Source organism: Gadus macrocephalus, chromosome 6, assembly GCF_031168955.1.
Source record: "Gadus macrocephalus chromosome 6, ASM3116895v1".
Classification (NCBI taxonomy): domain Eukaryota; kingdom Metazoa; phylum Chordata; class Actinopteri; order Gadiformes; family Gadidae; genus Gadus; species Gadus macrocephalus.
In genome coordinates this window covers 6284237-6301459 of record NC_082387.1, presented here as the reverse complement: position 1 = coordinate 6301459, position 17223 = coordinate 6284237, and the positions used below count along the sequence as shown (strand labels likewise).

At 42.8% G+C, this 17223-nt stretch overlaps 1 protein-coding gene across 3 annotated transcripts; it reads right to left on the bottom strand.

Moving 5' to 3' along the window:
- Nucleotides 1-5784: 5784 nt before the first annotated feature.
- On the bottom strand, nucleotides 5785-16956 carry ca14 (carbonic anhydrase XIV). Of its 3 annotated transcripts, XM_060053671.1 has the most exons (13): nucleotides 16823-16956; nucleotides 16555-16578; nucleotides 13889-14068; nucleotides 13421-13566; nucleotides 12522-12617; nucleotides 12328-12394; nucleotides 10783-10940; nucleotides 10402-10528; nucleotides 9479-9502; nucleotides 9119-9203; nucleotides 8745-8783; nucleotides 7870-7923; nucleotides 5785-6689 (listed from the first exon to the last, which is right to left on the bottom strand). In XM_060053671.1, exons 1-13 carry the CDS (start codon nucleotides 16890-16892, stop codon nucleotides 6575-6577), a joined length of 1185 nt encoding a protein of 394 aa, XP_059909654.1. In that variant the 5' UTR covers nucleotides 16893-16956; the 3' UTR covers nucleotides 5785-6574. The 3 variants fall into 3 exon arrangements, with proteins under 3 accessions (XP_059909654.1, XP_059909655.1, XP_059909656.1); XM_060053672.1 differs by lacking the exon at nucleotides 8745-8783; XM_060053673.1 differs by lacking the exons at nucleotides 7870-7923; nucleotides 8745-8783.
- Nucleotides 16957-17223: the final 267 nt, after the last annotated feature.

Below are 17223 nucleotides of genomic sequence, written 5' to 3'. Positions count from 1 at the left end.
AAAGTGCCGATTCCTGAAATACCGTCTGCGTTTGGGTCCTACCTGCCTGCCTGCACCCGCAGCAACCTTAACAGGATCGATGACCTGTCGGATGATATCTTATCGCAGCTTCTGGAGAGACTCGTTTTCCATACAGTTGGACAAATCAACTGATGTGGCTAGCGCAGCACAGCTGATCACTCTTGTTCGCTACCTGTGGGATGGAGCCATTCTGGAGGACTTCTTGTTCTGCAAAGAGGTCCCTGGCAGGACAACTGGCGAGGAGGTATTCAAGATCCTGAACGAGTTTTTTGAGTTCCATGAGATGAGTTGGGAAAAATGTGTGGCTGTGTTTGCACTGATGGAGCTGCAGCAATGACGGGCCGAAAGAGCGGCGTTGTCGCTCGGATAAAGGCAGTAAATTCCAAAGTGAAATCTGTGCACTGTATGCTGCACCGGCAAGCGCTCGCCTCCAAAGGTATGGAACCAGATCTGCACTTTGTGTTGAGTACAGCTGTAACTGAAGTTAATTTTGTTAAGTCGAGGGCATTGCAGTCACGTTTGTTTGGGCAACTTTGTCGGGAGATGGATGCGGGCCATGACACACTGCTTTACCATTCTGAAGTAAGGTGGCTCTCTCGTGGGAAGGTGCTTCAGCGGGTATTCGAGCTACGCAGCGAGATGAGAGTATGTTGCCAAATTGGCATATCTTGTCGATGTATTCAACATTCTCAATAGCCTCAACCTCTCCATCCAGGGACGCTATGCATCCATCCTTGACGTTAGCGACAAAATAACTGCTTTTATGAGGAAAACTGAGCTATGGAGAAGAAGACTCCAAGATGGAGTGACCGACATGTTCCCGCAACTCACGGATTATCTTCACGCAAACAACCAGTCAGTTGCTGCAGTGAAAGAGGTAGCCACCTCTCACCTCACTGCACTCAGCAAGCACTTCAAATCGTACTTCGCGGACGTGAATACTGATGCTTTGCGAGATCCCTTTGCGCCAGGAGTAACATGCAGCGGCCTCACTAGCAAAGCAGAGGATGAGTTGGTGGACTTATCTTGTGATCGGACTCTGAAGGCCCGATTCCAGCAGGTAAGCCATGTAGACTTTTGGCCCTCCCTCTCACGTGAGTATCCTGAGCTCACAGCACAGGCCATGCAGGTATTGCTACCATTTCCTACTACCTAGGCTACTTATGCGAGTCATCGTTCTCAACTTTGACTGCAATGAAGACAAAGTACAGAGCTCGTCTCCATGTAGAGAGTGATATTAGAGTCTGTTTATCGTCCATCACGCCAAGACTGGACAAACTATGTAGTGAGAGACAGGTACACCCATCTCATTAGTGACACATTAATCTTCTTAATATGGGGTGCCTATTCATCTCTCTTTCTGTTTAAGAGTATGCATTATTGTCACCTTATGTCAGTGCTTTTGTATTGTCTGTTAACACTAATTGATTTGATTAATCAAAGAGTTGATATTGCACTTGTTACATTGTGTTCCACTGTGTTTCTACAGTTAATTGTATCTCTTCTCTCTCTCTCTCTCTCTCTCTCTCTCTCTCTCTCTCTCTCTCTCTCTCTCTCTCTCTCTCTCTCTCTCTCTCTCTCTCTCTCTCTCTCTCTCTCTCTCTCTCTCTCTCTCTAAAAGTTAAAAAGTTTGATTCTCTCTGTACCTGTTACTGCATCAGTATTTTTTTCATTGTTTTTTAGCACTTTACTTATCAAAAAGCCTTTGCACTATTGTTGCAGTTAATTTTTATTTGTTCAATATATATATTGTCTGTTACATCAATGTTTTTTGCACTGACCGTTGTCACTTTCATTCATTGTTATTTGCTGTGATGAATTACCAAATGGCCCAACTATTTGTGTGTATGTGGGCGAAATTTTTATACACACATTTATAAAAAAATAAATAAAAAGAAAAGTAAAATTTGTTTACATATTTATGCCAAAATACAATAAAATGCTTATTTAACACTATTGTGGTATTAGCACTGAATGATTGAAGCATAAAAGAGTTCAAAAGCATCTAACAGAAAAAATAGACATGAGCCTAAATTATTACATTTGTGTTGCGGTTATGAGGGGGTCCTTGAAATAAATTCTGCCCTATGGGGGGGTAACTTTAAAATTGATTATAGATGAGACTTCTCATTCAATTATTTACATGTCATTCAAAATATACAGTACAATGTTTTCAGTATACAGAATTACAACTCCGGAAAAAATTTAGGGACCACTCCAAATGTTCTGTGTCTCTCGTTTTAATATTTATAGGTATACGTTTGAGTAGAAACACTATTCAACAGGGATGTAGCCTTTTAAATCAAGTGGTCCCTGGAAGTTGGTCATCACACAGCAGACGGTCCACAGCTGGTTGACTGTCCCAGACAAGGTGAGAGGGACAGTGCGTTCCCAGATGCGGTATTCCTTGACTCTGCGTATTGCTCTTTCCACAAGGATTCGAAGTCGGGCGATTGCTTGTGTTTTCAGAGCAACCTCTCCGGTGAACTGCGCTGTGGTTAGAGATAAGTTAATTAGTATAATTATTATGAGTGCTTCAGTACATCTTAAACATTTGTCTGCATATCTTAATGGTCACATTTGGGTCACAGTTTTAATTTGAAATGTTCATTCCTTTCATGCCTACCTGTCATCTTGAAAGGTGGTATAATCAGCGTTGCCCCAAGGTCAGCTAGTGTAGTAGGCTGAATATATTTTGATTTTTATAATAATATTGACTGATGCAAAAAAACGGTTTACAAGCTATTATTTTGAGTCAAAGGTATTTATTTAATGTGTTTATTTTGGTCATAAGCCATTCTCAGTATTTCCCTATTTTGTGTATCTTTAGGTGCGTTTCTATCCCCCTAATTTAATGCGAACTTTGAAGTATCGAATCAGTAAACGGTGATGGAAACACCAAAATTCGCATCAAAATCCTCTAATTCGCAAAAAAGTTTATCCGCTCGCTTGAGGTGGTTTTTGAGAAATGCGAAACAGAGTAAATTCGCAAAATGGGAGATGGAAACATTTTGCGAATCAGCTGTGACGTAGCGAACTTTGAACACACAGGACTGACAGTCTTTCCAATTTCCGCATAGCGACCGGCCATATTAACCCTGCCGACATCAACGTGTAACGTCATCACCCTATTCCGCTCCAACCACTTGATGGAAACGCACCTAATTCGAATTACTTTTTTGCGAACTTTCTAAAGATTCGCATCACCTTTTAGATGGAAACGCAGCTAATGTGACTATGTTTTCTAACAGTTTACAGGATTCTATGGTCTTAAACAGTACACGATTAATCTATCATCCTGTGATCAGTGTATTTTGGTGAGCCGGTGTGGGTACCAAATCGAACCGGCTGCCAGATCGACTCGGGGTCCTAGATGCGCAATGACGCACTTCCTGTAAACTCTGTCTTTTAAATGCGCATGCGCGTTTCATTCATTCCCATGGTTAAAGAAGTATTAACAATCTTCTTTTGTTTTCTGATCTATGAATAATAATCTAATGTACAAAGATTGATCAGATGATATTTTTGGCTTTAGATTGATGGCTAACGTGACCTAATAAACATTAGGGGGTGGGGGGGCTTTCATCAATATAGGATTGGTTTTGTAGGTGATAATTACCCTATCCCTAATACCACGGCATTAAAACAATTCTCACATTTATTTTCACAGAAATGGAAGCGTTTTATACTGAAGTAAAGCATTACCTGAGGCTAAACCAACAGCCTAACCACTACTGCCCTAAACCCAGAAGGCAGGAAGGGCTACATAAGGAGATCTCAAAGTCCTACCTTCTGGGGTAAGTCAAAGTGTGTCAAATGCATTTGAGACAGTTTATCTGAAGTATTCTGTCTTGGCACTATTTCCTTTGCTTTTTTACCTTCCAAGTACTGCCCAAAATATTTGCTTGTATTTAACCTATATTTGTAACAATGAGCTTTTCAGCCCTGAATAACAGTAAAAGCTATTTGATAATTGATTGCATGCATAGTATACTACACTTTCCATTGAACAATTACCAGTTACCATAAATTGACAAATTGTATAATGTAATCAAATGCTCCCACACTAGCTGCTTTCAGACACACGTGTAATTCAATTTCACTAGATTTCCTGAAGCTACTTGTTGTCATAATGTTACCTACATACATATTCATAATTGAAGTAGGGCAGATGAGGAGTTGTATTATAGGCACCAAAACCATACGAGGTTGGTTGTGTGCACCAACGAGCGGGCTTGTGATGTCCTCATGGAGTGCCACGACAACCTGGGCACTGGAGGTCATCCAGGGAGGCGCAGGACCTTGGACAAGATCATGGCGTCCTACCACTGAGCAACCTTGCGAGAGGATGTGAACAAATGGGAGAGTTTTGGGACTTTTTGAAAGGTGAGTTATGAAACTGAACCCTCCTTAAATTGGAACAAATATACAGGGTACTTGTCTTTTTGCTTTGTCATACTCATGCAATACAATGGTACCAGTAGATCTTGATGGAACTTTACTTTAAAGGTTGATGAATGTCCCCGCAGTCAGCGTCATGAGGTGATGAAGACTGTGGCACCTGTCCTTCATCCAATTGAGGCATGGAGTGTCCTTGGGGTTGACCTAATTGGCCCCCTTCCCACTTCCGCAAAGGGCAAAAGGTAGCTTTTATGCATGGCTGATGTATGTGTGTGTATGTGCATATGTATATATATCATTTAGAGATAGTCAATGCAAAAGATTTGGTTTAAAGGAAAACTAGTGACAGGGATGGAATGTCTATTAACAATTTTTACTACATACATAACATGCATTTTATGTTGCAGATTTATTCCGACAGCAACAGACCTTTTCATAAAGTGGGTTGTGGCAAAACCCCTGTGCACCAAAACAACCATTGAGGTATCCAGAAAAGTTCTCCTCGACTTCGGTCTGATGGACCGAATTATAACAGACCAAGGACGGAAATTTGTGAATGAGGTACAGTTATGTTTATAGGCAAGCTGGATGGAATATATAAGCTGGATGGAATAGATTCCGAGCGCTACCACAGGGGGTACTGTGATAAAATCGGCCGTCCAAGAGCATAGGTACATTTCAGTTGTAAATATGGAGACAAATCCATGAAGAGAATAATTGTATGAAGTTGAAGGACTGAAGATAAATACATCTGCACACCTCTGCTTCTTTCAGATGGCATCCCCCACCCCCCCTTCCCGTCCAGAGGAGTGGACACTGGGCATCAGTGCCCCTCTCCCCTACCCCCGTCGGGTGTTACCCCCGAAAGGACATCGGCCCTGGAGGGAACGTCTCCCCTGTGCTCCCCGACTACGGTCTGAGAGCCAAAGAACAGGAAAGGTGTAACACCATGTTTCTTTCTAAATAACTAACTACCATTAGTGACTATTTTTTTTTTATACCAAAAAATTATATTCGGGGCTTTAACCCCGAATGAAACATTCTTGTGACGCCGCTCGCCGCTCGCCGTCCCCAAGACAAGCGATAGATAGGTTGATAAATAAATGGATAGATAGATGGAAAGAGGAATAGCTAGATGGAAAGATGTATGGATAGAAAGAAAGATAGATGGAAAGATGGATAGATTGATTGATTGATTGAATGATTGATTGATGGAAAGATAGATAGATGTAAGGATGGAGAGAAACAGACGGACAGACAAGAAAGACAGATAGATAGATATCACTAGATAGATTAATGGATAGATAAATTTGCAATATTATCTAGTCGTCAATTACAAACAAGATTTATAAGCCAAGGGGGTTTATATTTCAAGTATTTTAATGTGGCACATGGGTTTAAGAGCTATTTACAGAAGTCATACAAATACAGGCCTGTACAGACAGCAGGCTCAGAGACATCATACTACATCAATGACTTATTTTACATTTGAATTTTTTTTTATATGCATAACACTTTAAACAGAATTATAGCACCTTTAATCAAAAATACTTGAGTTGGGTTTCTGGAGGACAACATAAGGCCTAGAGATAACGTGAGGTGAGGTTTACAAATCCCTTACTCGGCTGTGCTTGAATGTTCTTCATGGTCATTTGACGAGAAAGGGAAGCCCAACAACAGAAAACAACATGCACTGGCCTCAGAGGCTGTTTTGTTTTACTGGGGCATCATTTAACAATGTCCTTAGGCAAGTATGGCGGAAGAAAACAATTGTGAAGTTATTTACAAGCAATACTGCAGCCACAGGATACAAAGGTAAAAGATGACAAAGAAATCCTCTAGAGACTGCCCCATCCCGCAATGTGTCCAGACTCCAAGCCTTGGTTGCAAGTTGTACTGACTTGATTCGTAACATTGAAGGGCAAGATATTTTACAAAAATCAAATTTCCAAGTAATTTCATCCCTTATTTATTATTTTAGGTATGCCCCGATCTTTAAAACAACCTGTCTATCTTTCAGATATTTTTTTGGTTTCCCTCGGGCCACTGTGGAGATAAGTGAATGGGGATGGAAACAGGAGCCCAAAAACTTTTTTGCCTTAAGCCTAAGAGACTGCTCCGAGTTGCGGTGATGTTGGGGATCCCTGATTGGTCAGGGCTCGGCTTTAAGTGAAGACAAGGGCTCTTCTTTAGGACCTCCTGCTCCAGATGTCAAACTGAGAGCAACGTCTTGTTTCTGTTCATTCTGCTTCTCCGACATGTTCGCCCTGAAACAGCAGAGGGCGTCGTGACTCAATGTGCAGTTTGTTACATTATCCAGCAGAGGCCCTGCTCCGCCAAGTTACGTACAGCGTCAATCCATGGTTCACACAGGTTAGAATTAGAATGACATTAACTCCATCTTTTTGCAGGAGAATTACTTTGCACTTATTCTAAATTGTCAGTTTAAACCTATAAAGCAGTGGTTCTCAAACTTTTCCTACCAGTGTACCCCCTCTGAGATATTTTTTCAACTGAGTACCCCCTTCACCGAAGAAATGAACATTATAAGGGTGCAAATACTCACAATTTATAGAGAAACACGGGCCTGTGCTTCAACCACTAGTACATTTTCTTGATTTTGTATTGTCTACCTTTCAGAATTTAAATTTAATCAGGGTGAAAAATAAAGGATATATAGGCTATGCATTTTTCGGAGTACTCCCTGCAGTACGCCAAAGTACCCCTAGAAGTCCGCGGACCTCAATTTGAGAACCACTGCGATAGAGTATTGAGTGTACTGCATTCAATTGCGAAACAAATTAAGTGTGTACCTTTATTTTTCCCAAATTAATGCAATATGACCCTTCAATATCATCATGTAAGTGATAAAGCATGCCAAAATCTCTGTATGCATTAGCAGGACTACTTTTGTAGCGTAAACATATGAGCTTATTTAGAGTGTAGTTAAAGTAAAAGGAATGCTTTTAACAATCGATAGGGCATATACTGTTAAGGGGTACTAGAAAAGTGATTTGTTAATAAATGCCAAACCAATCCATTCTGAAAACCTGCAAGAGTACAAACTAACCTCAACGGTTAACTTAGACTAGCCCTCCTAACATGTGCACTAGTGCATAATACAGGAAGGAATTCAATATATATATTATATATATATATATATATATATATATATATATATAAAATAAATGGGATTTAACGTGTTATGCAACTTCTACTGCCTTACATCAAACGAGGTCACAGCAGGAAAGGCCTAATTGAATTCCTTCCTGTATAATGCACTAGTGCACGTGTTAGGATGGCTAGCCTAGGTTAACCGTTGAGGTCTAGCCTCTAAACACACGCTGCTGTGTTCTGAGGAGAAGGGGCCTGAGAGATTGAGACTGTGAGGGTTAAAGAGTTGAAGGGAAGGTGGGTGGGGGGGGGGGGGGGGGGTTGAATGGTGACCTTGGCATTGGGGTGGGCCGGATACTGGGCAGGACGTCCCAGCTAGAGGTAGAGCTGTCATGAGATCAGAGGAAACAATCAAGTAACTATGTAACAACTGCAAATCACAAGGGGGCTTTGCTCAATCATCATGCGACTGATCTGTCGCCCTTCTATTGGTAATCTACTCATTAGTCAAACATCTGAAAATAATAATAATTTCTTTATCACACACGACAGCGTTTCGTTGAGGAGGCGGAAGTAGAAACAAATATGTTGTTAAATCTGAAAATAGGATTTGTTAAAGTATTATTCATAATATCCCCTCTTTCCCCTACCAAAGTTCTAAAATAAACCTTCAAATTTGGTTCTAAGATAAGTAATTCAAAATTAGGTATAATTATTGAGAGAAATCGTAATAGTTTTGGTAGGACAGTAAAATCACATAATGAATGGAGAAACATGAAGACATCCTTGAGACATCCACTTTTCTAGCCTCTCTTTCAACTCCTTCAGTCATGGAATGTTCATAATGAAGGCTAGTTACTTATCATACATGCATAGCCATATTAATTCAGCTGTTGTCAATGTTTCGGCACGCAAGTTTTGATCTCCACTGAGTTATTTTTGGTACATGGATCAGAAAAGGTGTACAAACGGCGCAAACAAAGTTTAAATGTAATTAAATGGATTTAATTGTCCAGGCTAAGGATTATTTAGCTTTGCGCATTTAAGGTTTTTGTAATTACATAGAAATGTAATGATTCCATATATCCCTTTGCCTTCATCATTGGAGATCTTCACTTGCGGCCATAAGTTACATTCATGTTAAATCAGTCACATCTGAGATGCTTCTAATGGGTTGATAGTAGAACAGGTATTATAGATCAGGCCACCTGTTCACTGCTCTCTCATTGCGGAAATGTTTGAGAAATCTGTCAAAAGATAAAACAGTGAATGAATGAAAGGACACAGGCAGCTGTGTTGGATCTCATGGAGTCCACAGTTTCCAAAGCGCTTGCTCTTACAGTCAGGCCCCACCAGCCCTCACAACACCAAAACACGACAATACCCACCACCACCAGTGTATGTTGTGAACTTGTGTGTGTGTGTGGTGTGTGTGTGGTTTGTGTGTGTGTGTGTGTGTGTGTGTGTGTGTGTGTGTGTGTGTGTGTGTGTGTGTGTGTGTGTGTGTGTGTGTGTGTGTGTGTGTGTGTGTGTGTGTGTGTGTGTGTGTGTGAGTAGCGAGAGGCCAGTGTGTGCGTTGTACCGTATCGTCTTTACGATGAAACGGATGATGACGGCCAGACCCACGCAGCCACACATGACCCCCACAACTATGGCGGTGACCTCACCTTGGGAGAGACACATGGGAAATGGAAATGAGACATGTTCACACCAGCTATACTGAGGAACGCATACACACAGACGCACGCACACGCATGCACACACACACACGCACACACACATACACATACACGTATACATATACACACACAGACACACACACACACATATACAAACGCCACACACACTGTTAATGGGAACACGTTTTACTCCGAAAGACTTCGGTATACTGTGTCATAAGATTAAATGATATACAAAAACATGTTTCCTACACAAGTCTTACCAGAGGACAAATCCTTGAGTGATCCTGTAAAAGATACACAAGGGGGCCGTTAGACATTGTCTCATACAGTTCATAAGAATTGGTTTGGTCGGATTTTGATGATTGTTTTCTTTGAAGCTCATGAATGGTCGACGTTGTGACAGCGCTGTTGGTACAGCAGCTCGTTAGAAAGAACGCACATTCTTTCGCCTTTTGTCGTTCTCTGTCCCACTCTGTCCCCCTCTCTCTCTCCCCTTGTCGCTCTTTTTTCTCTCCCCCCACACACGTTTTTCTCTGTTAAACTCACGTTGCAACAATGGAGTCAGTGTTTAGTTTTTGCTAATCCTTTTGCTAATCAGCTTGCAAACAAACACTGCCCCCCCCCCATCACATATTCATCCCATCCTCTCCCCCCCCTTTCTTTCTCTCCCTCACTGTGCTTCTCTCTCACTCGCTCTTCCTCCCTCTCTCGGAGTCCCATAGTCACTAGTTGTAACATGTTCCCTCTGCCATTTAACTCTGGGCCGCCTGTGCTGGTGGCCAAAGCTGACCTGCAGCGACACCCAAGACCTTCCTGCTCTACATTTGTAGAGATTCATTCCTTGTAAAATGTACATTTTGATTCTGAATTTCTTTAAGCCATTTGTAATCATTGTTCAGCTATATCTTGTTAGACCTCACCCCTCTCTCTCTCTCTCTCTCTCTCTCTCTCTCTCTCTCTCTCTCTCTCTCTCTCTCTCTCTCTCTCTCTCTCTCTCTCTCTCTCTCTTCTCTCTTCCTCACTCTCTCTCTCCCTCTTCCTCACTATCTGTCTCTATCGCTCTCGTTAGACCCCACCTCTCTCTCTCTTTCTCTCTCTCTCTCTTTTTCTCTCTCTCACTCTCTCTCTCTGTCTTTCTCGCTCTCGCTCTCCCTCCCCCCCTATCTCTCCCTCTCTCTCTAACCTTCTGAAAAGGAGGTGAGGACCACCCTGTTGTTGGGGGGCTGGGTGGAGCGGTAGTTGTCTTGGAGGAGCATCTTGTCTGGTTCCTCTTCTCTGCTGGAGTACAGAGACGTCTCCAGCTTCAGCAGCTGAGCAGGGAGAAGGGGGAGGAAGAGAAAAGTGAAGAGGACAATATAATACAAGAAGAAGATCTATAACAATAAAAACACACACAAGACGAATTTATTCATCCGTTTTATATGTAGAATTATATTAAAGTCCAGTCCTTTTCACGGCAACCCTTTCCTGTCTGACACATTTGCAGTCTCACCATGTCAAACGTATTAGGTAAGTACTAATCAGAGACATGATCTTGTGTCTTCTGTCTGATCTGTGTCCTGACCTGGGCCTGTGAGATGCTGATCCTCTCCTGGAACAGTGTCCAGAGGACGGTCTGGTCGCAGGGCGGGGTGGTCAGGGAGCCCTTGTAGCGATAGTACCGCCACATGTTCCCGGGAAGCAGAGCCTCGATGTTGAAGGCCGGGATGAACACTTTCTGGTCTGCCAGTGATCAGGAAGCAAGGAAAAGCCAAGTCATTCATTCATTCATTCATTGGGTCTGCCTCTAGGGTCAGGCAGAGGGCTACTTCCTGACTTCTCTGGACGGGCCGTGGGCTGCTTGGCTTGGCTCTAAACTTTATTTCCCACAAATACAATTATTAGTAAAAGTGAACTGATGAACTGATCCCAACCAGGGTCCGGGATAGGGAGGTCTTCATTCATGTATGATATAATCAGGGTTAATGCAGGTTATTGAAATGTACACTACAATGTTGAAATTTTGGAAGGCATTCTGAGATCTCCAGTTTGAACTTTGTAACATAAGAAGAATGACTTTAATAGAAAAATAATTATGATATAAGTAAGGGATAATCAACAAGAGGCAGGGCAATAAACAGTTTGATATGTCCGGCTCGTCGTCTTGGGTGGTAACCTTCCACGAGCCGGGCAATTTAAATACTTTAATAATTATGCTTTTTCTTATTTGTATTGCATGCTTATTAAATGTATACTCTGTTTGAGTTAATTTCCCTCAAAAAGTAGTCCCTTTTATTTATGAACACCATTAATTTATATTTTCATGCGTTTTACAATCCAAATATAAAGTTTTTCACAAGCCATAAATTAGTTTCCCTGGTAACACCTGAGGGTTTGACTAATACCTGGAACAATCAATACCCTCCCGTAAGGTTTTTATGCAACGTAAACGTTGTTCACTCCTCCAGTAAATAGGACGGACCTTAGATACGACTTGGCAACGGGAGGTCTCTAGTCCGTTCAGCTATGAGTCAGAGAGCTAACGTTATGGATTGTACATGTTTATAATTCGAAATTCGTCCCAGCCTTATACGGTACCACAGATACTATAGGGTCTATAGCATATAACCGCGTTTTCTGATTACAGTTTGATGCACATTTCACAATTTACCAGCTCTTGTTTTGAAGGCTGAACAGACAATTTGACTGGAACTACTTAGCAGTTGTCCATATATATCAGGGATTGATGGGCACCCTGCAGCCAATCAGAATCGAGTATTCCAAAAAATACAACCGGCGTATTGATCTACTATTTGATGACGCTGTGCTCAGTCAGTAGCAAGTACAACCGACAAGTCAGTGGGCAACATGACGGGTTAATGCCCTCCTCCCAGCCAATCAGAATCAGGCATTCTTAAACGAAGTAGAATAATCAGGGTTAATGCAGGTTATTGAAATGTAAACTACAAAGTTGGAATTTTGGAAGGCCTTCTGTGTTCTCCTGTTTGAACTTTGTAACATAATAAGAATGACTTTAATAGAAAAAAATATATGATATAATCTATGTTAAAAAGTAAAAAACCGACAACAGCTGTTAATCCGATGAGTGAGATCCAATGACTGTTCTCACCTGCGTGTCTAACGCGTCCCAGATAGTTGAGGATGTTATCAAATGCTTGGTTGTTCTCCGGACCTGTCTAGAAAACTGAGATATTAATAAACACTCATTACATCTCTTACCCATCCAGCCGGAGCATTGGCAATATCGAAACCAGAGCAATGTGGAGGATAATAACTGATGCCATGGATAGGTGTCACAGTCACCTCTATGAGGATCCCCAACACAGCTAAGCCGTTCTCCTTGGTCATCGCCGTGGAGATGTTGGGGTAGAGGTCTGAATTGTAGTGGACCAGGTGGAGCTGGAGGTCAGAGGGATGGGGTTTAAGAGGGCTTCACATGGCAATAGTCAAAAGAGTGAATGAAGAGGCATGAACGAATGGAAGAGGCGAAGTATCTTCATATAGCTATCTCTTGATAATCTACAAGACTAGGAAAAGAAAACTGGGAAGAGAGCGGAAAAAAGGGGAGAAGAGGAGATGGAGAGAGGGAGGGGGAGAGAGAGAGAGAGAGACAGGGAGGGGGGGGGGACAGAGAGACAGAGATGGAGGGGGAGAGACAGAGAGAGAGACAGAGAGACGGAGAGGGGGAGAGAGAGAGATGGAGGACAGGCCGCTGTTTTTGGGAGCATGCTTGGTTTGACACAGAATAAGCTTAACATGTTAAATCCCAAGACCTTGAAGTATGGGCTTATTTTCACCTGGTTAGTCAACCGCAGATTACAGAGTTACTTGCGAACCAAAAAAAGGTTTAATACCATAAAACGTATAGAAACCTCTAACTGGGTTAAAGCAGGGCAGTGTTGTTCCTGCAAATGTAATAAGCAATGTACTGTATATATTTTGGAGTAATGAAGACCAACCAACACTGTTACAACAACAATTAACAATTTAAGATTTAGGTTTAGTCATTGATGGAATCAATCCTTCTTATAGTTTAGTTTTCTACAGATTTGATTGATTTAAATCACATCAATGTTTCACGTTCTTTAATTGAACCACAGTATCCTACATGCTACTAAATCCTTAACGGCACGATATAAATCCTTAGAAAGTGTTCCACATGATTCCATACTCCTCTGGAGGAACCCCTGGCCCTGTGATACCTCTGCGTCTGTGCTCTCTCCGTCGATGGTGTGTTCACTGCCCCCATGGCCTGGGCCCCCACTGCCCCAGTGGAGGTGCATCTGGGCAGCCGTGTATAGCCAGGGTAGCCCCCGTAGGCCCATCCAGTCCGGCAGCTCGATCACCACTGGGCGGGAGGAGCAGTAGGAGAATCAGTAAACATGCTCATGGTTCTTGGCTGCAGAGTGGATCAGAGGGGAAAGCTGGTGGAATCTGGTTGTAAAAAAACTTTTAGAAATTGAGTATTTTGTATATTATATCATTTATATGAATATGACCCTTTTTCTTTGGTAGAAATCCAATGCCTGCTAAAAAAGACTCAAGGCGTCTGGTGTTTAGGTGCCAGGTTACCTGTGATGGGTAAGTCCAAAGATCAAACAAACTAACTGGTTGCTTGGAAACCATCCCAGTAGGAGCAGGGGATCAGAATGGCCTCCTGATTGATATACCTGTATGTCCGTTGTTGTAGAGAGAGAAGGGCTGGTTGCCATGCTGGCTGTAGCCCAGGGGGGTCAGCGGGCTCAGTGTAGGGTCGTGTTTGGTCTGAGACGTCACCACGTCAATAGGAGACTGAGAGTAGCCACTACACTCCGGAAAGTACGTTGACCACTGCGATTGGCCCACCAAGCCTTAAGGAAACCATGGAGGGAGATTGACAAACATTTAAGCTGACCAATCACACACTGCCGTTACGCCTCTAGTCATCCATTCATAAAATTGTATTGATTAAGAAAATAAAATCTAACTGTTGCTTCGTTACTGTTCAAATACATACCTATTTGTTATAATCTGCCACACACACACACATTTGTGTGTGTGTGTGTGTGTGTGTGTGTGTGCATTTTTTGCGTATGTGTGTGTGTGTGTGAGTGTGCATTTTTTTGCGTATGTGTGTGTGTGTGTGTGTGTGTGTGTGTGTGTGTGTGTGTGTGTGTGTGTGTGTGTGTGTGTGTGTGTGTGTGTGTGTGTGTGTGTGTGTGTGTGTGTGTGTGTGTGTGTGTGTGTGTGTATGATAGGTGTGTATGTGTGCGTGTGTGTGTGTATGATAGGTGTGTATGTGCATGGCGTTCAGAGCTTGTCCTTTTAAAGTATATTCATAGGATCTTTAGGATATTGCAAACAGGTAGACATAAAGACATAATGCGGGACAGAGTTAACCACAAAAGAAATGCCAAGTGTGTAGGGTAGGGAGAATGTTGCCCAGGCACCAGGAAGAAAAAGAGACAAAAAACAACCCAAGAAAGACAAGGTCGGAAGAGAGCCTGAAGGGGAATGCCAAACGTATGCAAGAATGAAAAGGGGATGCTAGAATGTGCATTGCAAGAAGAACTTCTGCACACCGGTGCTTACATACCAAGTATTTAGCAAGAACACACACACTTCAGACCTATGGGCTCTACTTACTGACCACTCTCACAACAGGCTTATGTGTGCATAGAGGATTATGATCATTCCTGTGAATAGGGGTAAACCATATTTTCTATATTTCCATTCCGTGCAGGAGCCTGCCTCGGAATAACCCAACAAACTGAGCTCTCTTTACCTCTGGGTTCTTCTATCCTCTGGCAGTAGTTAAGAAACAATCCCTCTTAACAAGTTACTCTCTGATAACATACTCTGAGCTCCAGTCAATCCAGCCTCTCTCGTGTCACATGAATACCCCTACATACCCTTACAGAATCACTGACACACATCTGGTTCACTTGGAATCTTTCAACCTGCCTCATTAGTCGTGATACATGCATCCACCGCAGCTTCTACCCCCTACCCCCTATGATACTCCACCACCCCAGACCCCAGCAACCCCAAACATAATCAACCTTCAAAAGTGTTTTCCTGCCTTCCCGCTGTGGGTTGTCATGGATGTCCCCATGGAAACCACAGGCTGCATATTCTGACCAGTATGGCTATTTCACTCTCTTAGCATGCAGTAATTCGACTGAATGGATTTTTGAACAAAGCTACACAAACACTAACACCTACACACACTCACCCACTCACACACACACACAATCATGCCCATAACTTGTGCTTATGTTCATTTCAACCTCGTATTATACTGCCTAATAATATTTGCACTCCTCACCCCCCATAACTGACTGACTGTGTGTGTGTGCGCATGTGTGTGCGTGAGAGACGCAAGCTAGTGTCTATTATGTACTTTTCTCTCCCCTCTGAACTAATGGATGCCCATTCGTTCACATGCAGCTCCCAGCCTCCCTCCTGTGTAAACAGTGTCAGTCTTCCACTAGTTAATGTCTATAAGACTTCAGATGCTTATAAGTCTTGGTCTAAATGTTTTAGCATTATGGGACGGTTTTCTGCTGCTGTTGACCCCGGCTGGGTGATGATTTTCAATGCACATTTAGCAGAGAAGGCCCCTAAAGAAACACAGGCTCCTGGCACTGTGTGTCCCGTGAGCCAAGTGATGTCATTGTACTGAACTGAGACGGTTAGTGTGCGTGCCCGTCCGTTTCCACAATGCCACCATCCGCACAATAGGTGGCTAGTGTACATCCGTGATACAATAAACACACTGGTTATTGTGCGCTGTCACAATGCTGCTTCATCACTCCACCACACCATCTCTCACCCTCACATTTTCTTCCAGTTACACCTGCCTCACATACAAACATACACTCTCTCTCACACACACACACACACACACACACACACACACACACACACACACACACACACACACACACACACACACACACACACACACACACACACACACACACACACACACACACACACACACACACACGCACACACACACACACACACACGTACACAAAACACACAACCATGCACACACACACAACCATGCACACACATGCCTCTCTTCATCATCTCTGCTGTGACTGGTCCTCTGTGATGCCAGCTCCACCAGCTGTAACTAATTCAGATCGAGGGAGAACAAGAGCGGAGCAGAGGAACTGGGTGGTGGGGAGCTGCTGGAGACCGGGGAAACACACCTCGGACTGTTAGCAAGTGCTTACCACGTCCTGATTGGTTCTTAAATAAACCTTGCATGTAAAATATCAAAAGCCAAGCAAGTCACTGTTTGTGTTGTGGATACTAACACAGTACATTGATAAGATGCACTTACCGGTGTAGGTCCAGTATGTTTCCTCTGAAAGAAAATTTAAAAGAGTCAAATTAAGACAAGTACAGTCCTTTGAGTTTTTCAGAGACGATGCATCAGATTTTCTGATTTGTGATACAATCCTATTTGTAATACATTCATACTTTTAAAACCACTGAAGTTGTATCTAATACAACTTGAAGTGTTTTAATAAAACCCATGATGCTACAATGACCTCCAAAGCCCAAAATAAAGAAGGCAAATAGCTGTTGTATTAGTTTAAAGATCTTACCGGCCGCTGGCACTACAATCCATCGGCTAAGGAGCACCGTTAGAGGGAAAAACAGAGCCACCCAGTCCATGTTAGCCCTCCTCACCCATACACAATGATAAAGGAAAGTGGTGAACACAAGGTCCAAATCCCCGTTAGTTAGAGCGAGAGGGGGGGGGGGGGGGGAGAGAGAGAGAGAACGAGAGAGAGAGAGAGAGAGAGAGAGAGAGAGAGAGAGAGAGAGAGAGAGAGAGAGAGAGAGAGGAGGTCAGTGGAGTGAGAGAGAGACTGAGAGGCACTGGAATACATTCGGAATCCACCTGCTCCACTTTGGTCCGAGGGTGGAATGACACAGAACCAGTTCCCAGGGAAAAGAGGAATGAATAAATGGAGAGCGGGGAAAGAGAGAGCTATGTAATGAG